At 51.9% G+C, this 14712-nt stretch overlaps 1 protein-coding gene across 4 annotated transcripts in view; it reads left to right on the forward strand.

Annotated features, from left to right (window-relative positions):
• The window catches only part of LOC140428371 (cadherin-like protein 26), a 134915-nt gene that overhangs the window by 60111 nt on the left and 60092 nt on the right, over positions 1-14712 (forward strand). For all 4 annotated transcript variants that reach the window (XM_072514761.1, XM_072514762.1, XM_072514760.1 and 1 more), the window contains exon 9: positions 322-464. In XM_072514761.1, coding sequence (XP_072370862.1) covers positions 322-464 — 143 coding nt within the window. The remainder of the gene's footprint in view (positions 1-321; positions 465-14712) is intronic.

Genomic DNA, 14712 nt, shown 5'->3' on the forward strand with positions numbered 1-14712 from the left:
AAATATGGTAATGTGATTAAAAAGGACACCAGCATTCATCAACAAAGTCATGGAAGGAATTATCAACATATAGAGTGACGCCAGTTTACCAATAACCTGTAACATTGGAGCCACATAATCTCCTGGAAGAGGTGAAAGCAACAAAGTAAAACCAACAAAGGGGGGAAAAAATCTACCAGAGAATTTCTCTCTGAAACCTTCAGGCAAACAAAACCAGTGCAGGCGATCAAATGGACTCAACGTCTCGTAACTGTAACGTGTAAATATACATGGTGATTTATCAGCGATTAATAACCCTTCATGTGTCTTTTTGTTTGAAAGATATGTAAAAGCATCTGACCCAGCTGAATGGATTTCTATCGATTCTGACACTGGTATTATCTCAACAGTGAAAACACTGGATCGAGAATCACCTTATGTGAATGACAGTGTTTATGTATGTACTGTCTATGCAATTGAGGATGGTAAGTCTTCTCCCGCAAATATTAATGTAATGCTTACATATTTGGGCATTTGTTCCAAAAGCATTTCCAAAACAAGCGTGCAATAATGTTTTATCTTTCTCAACAGGTCAGATCTTATAGTGGCAAATTAATGGTGCTCATTATTTAATGCACCTACACTTACCAACCAAATTCTTTTGGACCTTTGCACTGGAACTTGCAGTGATTAGAAAGTCAAAAGCACCCTCTACACGAGATTTGGAAACCTGCACAGATAGGGCGAGCAATGGGGTGTCTCCTTAAGCAAGTAGATTGAAGAAGCCTTACTGAGACACATGGGAAGGTGGGAGTGGGGAGAGGGGGGGGGGGGGGGGGGGGGGGCGGATCCACCAAAAGTGAATGGATTGGGGTCAGGTGAAATGTAAGAAATTTAGAAACTTTAAACCCACTTCTAACCATTCCACTTCCAACTTTTACGGAGGTGGGGCTGGGTGTTTGTGGAGGGGCGGTGTGGGGGTCAAGCAGCTCGCCTGCACACAGGATGCAGATTGGTTATTTAATATTTTAATAACCTGTTGTACAGTTTAAACCCTGGCTTTGGGAAACCCGAAAGCTTAAGGGAAACAAGGATCTCTTCAGAGAAAAAGGTAAATGCCCTTACAACACAGCTTGTGAGCCAGGAAGAGCAGGAGGGATTCCTCCCAGTCCACAGATCTAAATTTCTCTTTGCCATCAATCTCCTTTCTCTTCTGTCACCAGCTGCTATCCTCCTTCCCCAACCATCTCCACCATCAGAATCCCATCCAAACATGCCACCCCACTAATTTCATTTAAGATTTTGTAGGCTAGAGAAAACAAGATAGAGGGAGAAAGACAGATGAAATCATGAGAGATGAAAGAGAAACAAATAAAAAAATCAAAACATTTAAACAAATCTCCAACAATAATTAAAATATGAGGGAATGTGACTCCACATTTGTAAAAATGATTTGCCCATGTCTGGGGGATCGCTTGATAGCAATTAAGAGTGATCAATGTGTTAAACATGTGCTCATATTTGAATGGGAAATCCAAACTTTTTCTGGTGTGTTTAGTGGATATATATCTCATAAATACAGCAAATTCTCAATATTCCATGGCCGGAATTCTCTGCCGACATGATTCTCCATTATGCCGGCGCCCGGGGGTTCCCGACAGCGTGGGGCTGCCCCACAATGGGAAACCCATTGACCGGCTGGCGTAATGGAGAATCCCGCCGGCCGGTCGGGGCAGAAATGTGGCGGGGTGGGGTGGAGAATCCCGCCCCATGTGTTTCAATGTTTGAACAAGGCGCGAGATTCTCTGATCCTGAGGCAAAGTGTTGAAGCCGTTGAAAACGCCGTCGCGTTTTACGACGGCGTCAACAGGCCCCCAGGATCAGTGATTCTGCACCTCACAGGGGGCAAGCACGGCACTGCAGCGACTCACGCAGCTGTAGTTGCCGATCCTGGCGTCAAACGGGTGCTGCCGGTCTGCGCATGCCGTTACGACCGGCGCGAACTCGCACATGCGTGCTAGTTGCCTTCTCCGTGCCGGCCCCGACGCAACATGGCACAGAGCTACAGGAGCCCGGCGCGGAGTAAAAGAGGCCCCCACCAGGAGAAGCCGGCCCGCCGATCGGTAGGCCCCAATCGCGGGCTAGGCCATGGTGGAGGCCCCTCCCCGGGGTCGGACCCCCCCCTCCCCCCCCCCCACCAGGCCGCCCCCCCGCAGGATGAACAGCGAGGTCCCACCGGGTAGGACCACATGTGAACGCCGCCGGCAGGACTCAGCCTATCTCGGCGGCCACTCGGCCCATCGCACGCGGAGAATCAGCGGAGAGGCGTCGCCCCCCCCCCCCCCCCCGCGATTCTCCAACCCGGCCCGGGGTCAGAGAATCCCGCCCCCTGTGTTCCACATTTAGCGTACATGTACAGTCACCAGAAGCTGCTGTACAATTTACTCCTTAATAACTTTGAACATTGAAAGCCTTACCATTATTTTGTCTCACAATCTGAGCCATTATCTTCTATTATATTTGGAAGTGTTGATTAAATGTTGTAAACAGGCAAATTTCTTGGAAAATGCAGATTTTATAACAATTAAAAGGAGGTTTAAAGGAACTTTACAGCCCCTTCTCAGTGGAGGCAGGGCCATAGATACAGTGAGCTGTTCAAACGTCCATGGATTTGACAGGACTATAAAATTTCACCCACTGTCTCTGTTTAGAAAAATTATTGTCATAAATAAGGATTATAAGGGATATGTGGTATAAAAAATGAGCAATCGGGACTTCCGGGTGCAGCTATGCAGAGCTAGGTCGCATATTCGGTAGCTCCTGCTTGGAACGGACTTTTGGGCTCTTTTACAGGGCCCCCACGGCATTTGTTTGACATTTCCCGGTGTGGGAAGAAGGCTGCAGCATTCCCCTGACAGTGTCCCCCAGGAATGTTATGTCTTTTGGCTACCAGACCCGGCAGAAACAGTAAAAGATTTGGCTGCAACAGGATAAACAGGGCCTCTTCCAGCATGCAAGCGGGGGAAGGGCAAGCTTAAAGCTGCAATCTGACTTGACTCTATCAAAGGTGAATTCTAGCAGCAGAGGGAACAACTGTGAAAAGATCTACCAAGGCCATTGAAGAAGCAGGGACGAGGCTTCCGGTGGCGGCCATGGAGGAGTAGGTCGCGCATTCGGCAGCTCCCGTCTGGAACGGACTCCCAGACCTTTTTCAGGAGTTTCCATAGACCTTTTGGGGCAGACTGGTGAAGCGAACACTGCCAAAAGGATTCCCTCTCGACTTCCAGTTGCGGCTATGCGGAGCTAAGCCGCACGATTCGGCAGCTCCCGCTACCACGGACTTTCGGGCTCGTTAGAGGAGCCCCAACGGAACTTTTTTTGTTTTTTGTTTTTTGACGCAGCCCGTGGGGACGGGAAGAGAGAGGTCCCCCTCCAACTTCTATGAAACGGACCAGAAGTGTAATGGCCAAAGGAGCGGCACTGGAGCAACGGGAGAAGCGAGGGGAAGAAAACAAAATGGGGGCAGCCAGGGACAAAGGGGAGCTGCAGGAGTTCATCAAGCGCTGCTTCGAGGAGCAGCGCGAGGAGATGCGCAAGGAGATGTTGGCGCCTATGCTTTCGGCAATTGAAGGACTCGGGATCACCCAGAAGGCCCACGAAGCTAAGATCCAGGGGGTACAGAAAAGAGTCAGTCAGAACGAGGACGAGCTCGTGGGCCTGGCGGTGAGAGTGGAGCAGAACGAGGTGCTACACAAGAGGTGAGCGGGAAGACTCGAAGACCTGGAGAACAGGTCTAGGAGAAAGAACCTGCGAATCCTGGGTCTCCCTGAGGGATTGGAGGGGGCTGATGCCGGGGCATACGCGAGCACGATGCTCGAGGCGATGATGGTCACGAAGGCCCCTTCGAGGCCGCTGGAGTTGGACGGGGCACATCGGATGCTGGCGAAGAAGCCCCAGGCAAATGCCCGCCAAGGGCGATGGTGGTGAGGTTCCACCGGTTCACGGACAGAGAGTGGGTCCTGAGATGGGCCAAGAAGGAGCGGAGCAGTAAGTGGGACAATGCAGAGATCCGAATATACCCGGACTGGAGCACAGAGGTTGCAAAGCGGAGAGCGGGTTTCAACCGGGCCAAAGCGGCGTTGTACCGGAAAGAAGTGAAATTCGGAATGCTGCAGCCAGCGCGACTGTGGGTCACATACAAGGGCCAACACTATTACTTCGAAACGCCTGAAGAGGCGTGGACTTTTGTACAAGCCGAAAAGTTGGACTCTAACTGAGGGTTTGTGAGGGTGGGGGGGATGTTTTGGGGTTTGATGTGTGATGGTTGTTCTATATAGGGGGTCAATCACGCGCAGGAAATGTTACATGGGCTGGGGGAGAGAGACAAGACCGCGACAGGAGCTGCGCCAGAGGGGGCGGAGCGGGCTTTGGAAAGGCGGGAAGGGGAACGAAGGAATGCATATGGATTGGGAGACTCCCATGCGGGGAGGTCAATGGGACGGCGGGGGAAGCCAGGGTCAGCAGGCGTCAGCTGACTTACGGGAGTGACATGGGGGGAGCAAAAAAGCTAGACAGGGGTCTAGTGGGGAATAGGGGAGGGGGGGAAGGGGGGGGAAAAAAGGGTTGCTGCTGCACTGGCCGAAAGGGAATGGGACACAGAAGAGGTGGTCGGGACGGGGGTCCCCCCTCTGGGGGACTGGAGGGTGAGGGAGGCATGGACACGGGACTGGCCCAGAAAAGGAGATGGCTAGTCGGCGGGGCGTGGGGGGGGGGGTGAGAGCCCCTCCAATCCGTCTGATAACGTGGAATGTGAGGGGCCTGAATGGGCCGGTGAAGAGGGCTCGAGTGTTCGCGCACTTAAAGGGACTGAAGGCGGACGTGGCCATGCTCCAAGAGACACACCTGAAGGTGGCGGACCAGGTCAGGCTAAGAAAGGGATGGGTAGGACAAGTATTCCACTCGGGACTGGACGCGAAGAATAGAGGGGTGGCAATATTGGTGGGAAAGCGGGTGTCATTTGAGGCCAAGACTATTGTAGCGGACAATGGAGGGCGATATGTAATGGTGAGCGGTAGGCTGCAAGGGACGTTGGTGGTGTTGGCAAACGTATACACCCCGAACTGGGCTGATGCAGGATTCATGAAGCGCATGTTGGGGCGCATTCCGGACCTGGAGATAGGAGGCCTGATAATGGGAGGGGACTTCAATACAGTGTTGGATCCAGCACTGGACCGCTCCAAATCAAGGACTAGAAAGAGGCCGGCGGCGGCCAAGGTACTTAGGGGGTTTATGGATCAGATGGGGGGAGTGGACCCATGGCGGTTTGCAAGGCCGCAGGCCAGGGAATTTTCTTTCTTCTCCCATGTACACAAAGTCTACTCCCGGATAGATTTCTTTGTTCTGGGTAGGGCGCTCATTCCGAGGGTGGAGGGGACGGAGTATTCGGCTATAGCCATTTCGGACCATGCCCCGCACTGGGTGGAACTGGAGCTGGGAGAGGAGAGGGACCAACGCCCGTTGTGGCGGCTGGATGTGGGACTGCTGGCGGACGAGGTGGTGTGTGGGAAGGTGAGGGGGTGTATCGAAAGGTACTTGGAGGCCAACGACAACGGGGAGGTGCGGGTGGGGGTGGTATGGGAGGCGTTGAAGGCGGTGATCAGGGGAGAGCTAATTTCCATTAGGGCTCATAGGGAGAAGACAGAGGGTATGGAAAGGGCGAGGTTAGTGGGGGAGATTTTGAGAGTGGACAGGAGATACGCAGAGGCCCCAGAGGAAAGATTACTTGGGGAAAGACGACGGCTCCAGACGGAGTTTGACCTGTTGACCACAGGGAAGGCGGAGGCACAGTGGAGGAAAGCACAGGGGGTGACCTACGAGTATGGGGAAAAGGCTAGTCGGATGCTGGCACACCAGCTCCGTAAGAGGATGGCAGCGAGGGAAATAGGGGGAGTCAAAGATGGAAGGGGAGCCATGGTTCGGAGTGTGACAAAAATAAACGAGGTATTCAAGGCCTTTTATGAAGAGCTGTACAGATCCCAGCCCCCAGCGGGGGAAGAGGGGATGAGACGATTCCTAGATCAGCTGAGATTCCCGAGGGTGGAGGAGCAAGAGGTGGCTGGTTTGGGGGCACCAATTGGGTTGGAGGAGCTGAGCAAGGGTTTGGGGAGCATGCAGGCGGGGAAGGCCCCGGGACCGGACGGATTCCCGGTGGAGTTCTCCAGGAAGTACGCAGACCTGTTGGCCCCGCTACTGGGGAGGACCTTTAATGAGGCAAGAGAGGAGGGGACCCTGCCCCCGACATTGTCGGAAGCGACAATTTCTTTGATCCTAAAGCGGGACAAGGACCCACTGCAATGTGGATCGTACAGGCCGATCTCGCTCCTCAATGTGGATGCAAAGTTGCTGGCAAAAGTGCTGGCCACGAGGATCGAGGACTGTGTCCCGGGGGTAATCCACGAGGACCAGACGGGATTTGTAAAGGGCAGGCAACTAAACACCAATATGCGGCAGCTCTTAAACGTGATAATGATGCCATCGGAGGAGGGAGAGGTGGAGATAGTGGCAGCTATGGACGCGGAGAAGGCCTTTGACCGAGTAGAGTGGGAGTACCTCTGGGAGGTGCTGCGTAGGTTTGGGTTTGGGGTAGGGTTTATCAATTGGGTTAAGCTCCTTTACAGAGCCCCGATGGCGAGTGTAGTGACGAACCGGCGGAGGTCGGAGTACTTTCGACTGTACCGAGGGACGAGGCAGGGGTGCCCCCTGTCCCCCCTGTTCGCATTGGCGATCGAACCATTGGCCATGTCATTGAGGGAGTCTAATAAATGGAGGGGGGTGGTCCAAGGGGGAGAAGAGCATCGGGTGTCGCTATATGCGGATGACCTGTTGCTGTACGTGGCGGATCCAATGGAGGGGATGGTGGAGGTCATGCAGACTCTAAGGGAGTTTGGGGAGTTTTCAGGCTATAAGCTCAATGTAGGGAAGAGTGAGCTCTTTGTATTACAGGCGGGAGACCAAGAAAGAGGGATAGGGGACCTACCGCTGAGGAGGGCGGAGGGGAGCTTTCGGTATCTGGGGATCCAGATAGCCAGGAGTTGGGGGACCCTACATAAACTGAATCTGACGAGGTTGGTGGAGCAAATGGAGGAGAATTTCAAAAGATGGGACATGTTACCGCTCTCGCTGGCGGGTAGAGTGCAGTCGGTCAAAATGGTGGTCCTTCCGAGGTTTCTGTTTGTGTTTCAGTGCCTTCCCATCGTGATCACTAAGGCCTTTTTTAAGAGAGTAGGCAGGAGTATTATGGGGTTTGTGTGGGTGAATAAGACCCCGAGAGTAAGGAGAGGGTTACTGGAACGCAGTAGGGACCGAGGAGGGTTGGCGCTGCCAAACCTGGGGAGCTACTACTGGGCAGCAAATGTGGCGATGATCCGCAAGTGGGTTATGGAGGGAGAGGGGGCGGCATGGAAGAGGATGGCGATGGAGTCCTGTAAAGGAACAAGCCTGGGGGCGTTGGTGATGGCACCGCTGCCACTCTCGCCGACAAAGTATACCACGAGCCCGGTGGTGGCGGCAACGCTAAGTATCTGGGGCCAGTGGAGACGGCACCGGGGTGCAATGGGAGCATCGGTGTGGTCCCCGATCAGGGGTAACCACCGGTTTGTCCCGAGGACGATGGACGGGGGGTTCCAGAGTTGGCATCGGGTGGGGATTGGAAGAATGGGGGACCTGTTCATCGATGGGACGTTTGCGAGCCTAGGGGCACTGGAGGAGAAGTTCGAGTTAACCCCGGGAAATGCCTTTAGATATATGCAGGTGAGGGCTTTTGTGAGGCGACAGGTGAGGGAATTCCCGTTGCTCCCGGCACAAGAGGTTCAAGATAGGGTGATCTCGGGCGTATGGGTCGGGGAGGGCAAGGTGTCGGAAATACACCAGGAGTTGAAAGAAGAGGGGGAAGCTCTGGTAGAAGAGTTGAAGGGTAAATGGGAGGAGGAGCTTGGGGAGGAGATCGAGGAAGGTCTGTGGGCTGATGCCCTAGGTAGGGTTAATTCTTCCTCCTCGTGTGCCAGGCTCAGCCTGATACAATTTAAGGTGGTCCACAGAGCGCACTTGACGGGGGCGAGGTTGAGTAGGTTCTTTGGGGTAGAGGACAGATGTGGAAGGTGCTCAGGGAGCCCGGCGAACCATGTCCATATGTTTTGGTCATGCCCGGCACTGGAGGAGTTCTGGAGAGGAGTGGCGGGAGCAATATCTCAGGTGGTGAAAGTCCGGGTCAAGCCAAGCTGGGGGCTAGCAATATTTGGAGTAGTGGACGAACCGGGAGTGCAGGAGACGAAAGAGGCCGGCATTCTGGCCTTTGCGTCCCTAGTAGCCCGGCGAAGGATCTTGCTAATGTGGAAGGAGGCGAAGCCCCCCAGCCTGGAGGCCTGGATAAATGATATGGCTGGGTTCATAAAGTTGGAGAGGATTAAGTTCGCCTTGAGGGTCTGCGCAGGGGTTCTACAGGCGGTGGCAACCGTTCCTAGACTATCTCGCAGAGCGTTAGAGGAAGGTCGGTCAGCAGCAGCAGCAACCTTGGGGGGGGGGGGGGAAAAGGGGGGACTGCCTGGGAGGGTGGATGAGCAAGAGATAACATGAAGGGTTGGGGAAACTGGCACGTACGGGTGAGGGCCAGTGTACAAAGCTGTGTAAAAATATAATTTTGCCATGTATATATCTTGCTCTGCGCGATTTCTCGTTTTATTTTGTTACGAGGTGGGGGGGCGGGGGGCGGGGGGGGGGGTGGTTATTGTTTGTAAGGGAGAAAAATTGTGTTAAAAAACTTTAATAAATATATATTTTTTTTAAATGAGCAATTGTGGTGACAGAGCAAAGCATTAAATATAGAAGAGGCATAATGAAAATTCATAAAAGCCTCTTAAAATACTGTGAAGTTTAATAAGAAAGAAGATTCTTCTCTGGACTATAAGGAACTGATCAGGGTTCCTTAAGCAGCACCTTCTGAACCCATGACCATTATCGTCCAGAAGGACATGGGCAGCAGTTACCTGGGAACACCACCACCTGGAGGTTCCCCTTCAAGACACTCACCGTCCTGACTTGGAAAAATAAATTATCCCTCCTTTATTGTTGCTGGGTCTAAGTCCTGGAATACCTTCTCCAACAGCACTGTGGGTGTACCTACACCTCCGGGACTGCAGTAGTTCAATAAAGCAGGACATCACCACCTTCTGAAGGGCAATAAATGCTGGTCTAGCCAGCGATGCCCTCATCCTGTAAATTAATTAAAAAACCCTATAATGCTGACATTATTATTGACAACAGCTGAGCGAATGGAAGGATATATTTAGGGAATAACTTTGGTCCTTTGAGAAGATTGTTGTGAATTTTCTGGAGGAAAGATTGTGTAGGGGATATAGAACAACAAACAAAGAACAAAGAAATGTACAGCACAGGAACAGGCCCTTCAGCCCTCCAAGCTGCCCGACTAAACTACAATCTTCTACACTTCCTGGGTCCGTATCCCTCTATTCCCATCCTATTCATGTATTTGTCAAGATGCCCCTTAAATGTCACTATCGTCCCTGCTTCCACCACCTCCTCCAGTAGCGAGTTCCAGGCACCCACTACCCTCTGTGTAAAAAACTTGCCTCGTACATCTACTCTAAACCTTGCCCCTCTCACCTTAAACCTATGCCCCCTAGTAATTGACTCCACTACCCTGGGGAAAAGCCTCTGACTATCCACTCTGTCTATGCCCCTCATAATTTTGTATACCTCTATCAGGTCTCCGCTCAACCTCCTTCGTTCCAGTGAGAACAAACCGAGTTTATTCAACCGCTCCTCATAGCTAATGCCCTCCATACCAGGCAACATCCTGGTAAATCTCTTCTGCACCCTCTCTAAAGCCTCCACATCCTTCTGGTCGTGTGGCGACCAGAATTGAACACTATACTCCAAGAGTGGCCTAACTAAGATTCTATACAGCTGCAACATGACTTGCCAATTCTTATACTCAATGCCCCGGCCAATGAAGGCAAGCATGCCGTATGCCTTCTTGACTACCTTCTCCACCTGTGTTGCCCCTTTCAATGACCTGTGGACCTGTACTCCTAGATCTCTTTGACTTTCAATACTCTTGAGGGTTCTACCATTCACTGTATATTCCCTACCTGCATTAGACCTTCCAAAATGCATTACATCACATTTGTCCGGATTAAACTCCATCTGCCATCTCTCCGCCCAAGTCTCCAAACAATCTAAATCCTGCTGTATCCTCCGACAGTCCTCATCGCTATCCGCAATTCCACCAACCTTTGTGTCGTCTGCAAACTTACTAATCAGACCAGTTACATTTTCCTCCAAATCATTTATATATACTACAAAGAGCAAAGGTCCCAGCACTGATCCCTGTGGAACACCACTGGTCACAGCCCTCCAATTAGAAAAGCATCCTTCCATTGCTACTCTCTGCCTTCTATGACCTAGCCAGTTCTGTATCCACCTTGCCAGCTCACCCCTGATCCCGTGTGACTTCACCTTTTGTACTAGTCTACCATGAGGGACCTTGTCAAAGGCCTTACTGAAGTCCATATAGACAACATCCACTGCCCTACCTGCATCAATCATCTTAGTGACCTCCTCGAAAAACTCTATCAAGTTAGTGAGACACGATCTTCCCTTCACAAAACCGTGCTGCCTCTCACTAATACGTCCATTTTCTTCCAAATGGGAATAGATCCTGTCTCGAAGAATTCTCTCCAGTAATTTCCCTACCACTGAAGTAAGGCTCACCTGCCTGTAGTTCCCTGGATTATCCTTGCTACCCTTCTTAAACAGAGGAACAACATTGGCTATTCTCCAGTCCTCCGGGACATCCCCTGAAGACAGCGAGGATCCAAAGATTTCTGTCAAGGCCTCAGCAATTTCCTCTCCAGCCTCCTTCAGTATTCTGGGGTAGATCCCATCAGGCCCTGGGGATTTATCTACCTTAATATTTTTTAAGACACCCAACACCTCGTCTTTTTGGATCTCAATGTGACCCAGGCTATCTACACACCCTTCTCCAGACTCAACATCTACCAATTTCTTCTCTTTGGTGAATACTGATGCAAAGTATTCATTTAGTACCTCGCCCATTTCCTCTGGCTCCACACATAGATTCCCTTGCCTATCCTTCAGTGGGCCAACCCTTTCCCTGGCTACCCTCTTGCTTTTTATGTACGTGTAAAAAGCCTTGGGATTTTCCTTAACCCTATTTGCCAATGACTTTTCGTGACCCCTTCTAGCCCTCCTGACTCCTTGCTTAAGTTCCTTCCTACTTTCCTTATATTACACGCAGGCTTCGTCTGTTCCCAGCCTTTTAGCCCTGACAAATGCCTCCTTTTTCTTTTTGACGAGGCCTACAATATCTCTCGTCATCCAAGGTTCCTGAAAATTGCTGTATTTATCCTTCTTCCTCACAGGAACATGCCGGTCCTGAATTCCTTTCAACTGCCACTTGAAAGCCCCCCACATGTCAGATGTTGATTTGCCCTAAACATCCGCCCCCAATCTATGTTCTTCAGTTCCCGCCTAATATTATTATAATTAGCCTTCCCCCAATTTAGCACATTCACCCTAGGACCACTCTTATCCTTGTCCACCAGTACTTTAAAACTTACTGAATTGTGATCACTGTTACCGAAATGCTCCCCTACTGAAACATCTACCAGCTGGCTGGGCTCATTCCCCAATACCAGGTCCAGTACCGCCCCTTCCCTAGTTGGACTGTCTACATATTGTTTTAAGAAGCCCTCCTGGATGCTCCTTACAAACTCCGTCCCGTCTAAGCCCCTGGCACTAAGTGAGTCCCAGTCAATATTGGGGAAGTTGAAGTCTCCCATCACCACAACCCTGTTGTTTTTACTCTTTTCCAAATCTGTCTACCTATCTGCTCCTCTATCTCCCGCTGGCTGTTGGGAGGTCTGTAGTAAACCCCCAACATTGTGACTGCACCCTTCTTATTCCTGATCTCTACCCATATAGCCTCACTGCCCTCTGAGGTGTCCTCCCGCAGTACAGCTATGATATTCTCCCGAACCAGTAGCGCAACTCCGCCTCCCCTTTTACAACCCCCTCTATCCCGCCTGAAACATCTAAATCCTGGAACGTTTAGCTGACAATCCTGTCCTTCCCTCAACCAGGTCTCTGTCATGGCAACAACATCATAGTTCCAAGTACTAATCCAAGCTCTAAGTTCATCTGCCTTACCCGTAATACTTCTTGCATTAAAACATATGCACTTCAGGCCACCAGACCCGCTGTGTTCAGCAACATCTCCCTGTCTGCTCTGCCTCAGAGCCCCACTGTCCCTATTCCCTAGTTCTCCCTCAATGCTCTCACCTTCTGACCTATTGCTCCCGTGTCCACCCCCCTGCCATACAAGTTTAAACCCTCCCGTGTGACACTAGAAAACCGCGCGGCCAGGATATTTATGCCTCTCCGGTTTAGATGCAGCCCGTCCTTCTTATACAGGTCACACCTACCCCGGAAGAGCTCCCAGTGGTCCAGATAACAGAAACCCTCCCTCCTACACCAGCTGTTTAGCCACGTGTTTAGCTGCTCTATCTTCCTATTTCTAGCCTCACTGGCACGTGGCACAGGGAGCAATCCCGAGATTACAACCCTCGAGGTCCTGTCTTTTAACTTTCTGCCTAGCTCCCTGAACTCCTGCTGCAGGACCTCATGCCCCTTCCTGCCTATGTCATTAGTACCAATATGTACAACGGCCTCTGCCTGTTTGCCCTCCCCCTTCAGGATGCCCTCTACCCGTTCAGAGACATCCTGGACCCTGGCACCAGGGAGGCAACATACCATCCTGGAGTCTCTTTCCCGTCCACAGAAGCACCTATCTGTGCCCCTGACTATAGAGTCCCCTATTACTATTACTCTTCTGCGCTTTGACCCTCCCTTCTGAACATCAGAGCCAGCCGTGGTGCCACTGCTCTGGCTGCTGCTGTTTTCCCCTGATAGGCTATCCCCTCCGACAGTATCCAAAGGGGTATACCTGTTCGAGAGGGGGACAACCACAGGGGATTCCTGCACTGACTGCCTGCCCTTTCTGGTGGTCACTCATTTCTCTGCCTGCACCTTGGGTGTGACCACATTTACATAACTGCGATCTATGACGCTTTCCGCCACCTGCATGCTCCTAAGTGCATCCAATTGCTGCTCCAACCGAACCATGCGGTCTGTGAGGAGCTCCAGTTGGGTGCACTTTCTGCAGATGAAGCCATCCGGGACGCTGGAAGCCTCCCGGACCTGCCACATCTCACAGTCAGAGCACTGAACCCCTCTAACTGACATTGCGTCAATTAATTAAAATTAAAATTAAAAATTAAAATTTTTTTTTTTTTTTTTTTTTAATTTCAAAGTTACTGTTAACTATCTGTTTCCTAGCACTAGATTTCTAATAGAAATGCGAAAGCCATATATAGTACTCTCCGATCTCTGGCTTAGATATCCCTCTAAATTATAATTAAGTAATTATGTTTAATTACTTACCAATGCTTATTTTTTAAAATTTAGTGTAGATTCCCAACCAGCCACTCAGGCCACAGCTTTTCTGTGATGTCACTTCAGTTTCCCCCCGACACACACAATTTGAAAAAGGTATAAAAGTAAAAATGAGTAAAAATCACTTACTTACCTTCTTACCCTCTGAGTGTCTTAGATGTTCTCAGGTTCTCTCCCTGACAGAGACTGCTCCTCCTCCGAACGGCTCCCGAAACTAGGCCGCGATCTTTTAAAATCTCCGCTCCGACTCGCAGCTCCCGCGCTTTTTAAATCTCCCGCGCTGTTTTCACTGTCCCGGCTCACTCAGCTCCCGCGCTGTTTTCAGAGTCCTGGCTCACTCAGCTCCCGCGCTGTTTTCACTGTCCCGGCTCACTCAGCTCCCGCGCTGTTTTCAGAGTCCTGGCTCACTCACCTCTCGCGCTGTTTTCAAAGTCCCGGCTCCCTCAGCTCCCGCGCTGTTTTCACTGTCCCGGCTCACTCAGCTCCCGCGCTGTTTTCAGAGTCCTGGCTCACTCACCTCTCGCGCTGTTTTCAAAGTCCCGGCTCCCTCAGCTCCCGCGCTGTTTTCACTGTCCCGGCTCACTCAGCTCCCGCGCTGTTTTCAGAGTCCTGGCTCACTCACCTCTCGCGCTGTTTTCAAAGTCCCGGCTCCCTCAGCTCCCGCGCTGTTTTCACTGTCCCGGCTCACTCAGCTCCCGCGCTGTTTTCACTGTCCCGGCTCACTCAGCTCCCGCGCTGTTTTCAGAGTCCTGGCTCACTTACCTCTCGCGCTGTTTTCCGAGTCCCGGCTCCCTCAGCTCCCGCGCCGTTTTCGCTGTCCCGGCTCACTCACCGCACAGTGGGGAGAACCAAAGAAAATCAGGGGTGAGATTCTCTCAGCCCAGGCCGGGCCGGAGAATCGCCGGGCTGGGCGCGAATCGCGCGACGCCGCCCTGACGGGGGTCCTCCGTTTCTCTGGAGAGCGGAGAATCGGCGGCATTGGCGCTGGCGCGGTGCCGGTCGGGGGCCGCTCTATGCGCCCAACCCCCCCGGCGATTCTCTGCCCAGGATGGGCCGAGCGGCCACGCAAAAAAACCCGAGTCCCACTGGCGCCGTTCACACCTGCTCTTACCCAGCATGCAGGTATCTGGGGGTGGCCTGGTTGGGGGGGGGTCTCCGACCCCGGGGCGGGGAGGCTCTGAT

This window comes from Scyliorhinus torazame, chromosome 8 (genome assembly GCF_047496885.1).
Source record: "Scyliorhinus torazame isolate Kashiwa2021f chromosome 8, sScyTor2.1, whole genome shotgun sequence".
NCBI classification, from domain to species: Eukaryota; Metazoa; Chordata; class Chondrichthyes; order Carcharhiniformes; family Scyliorhinidae; genus Scyliorhinus; species Scyliorhinus torazame.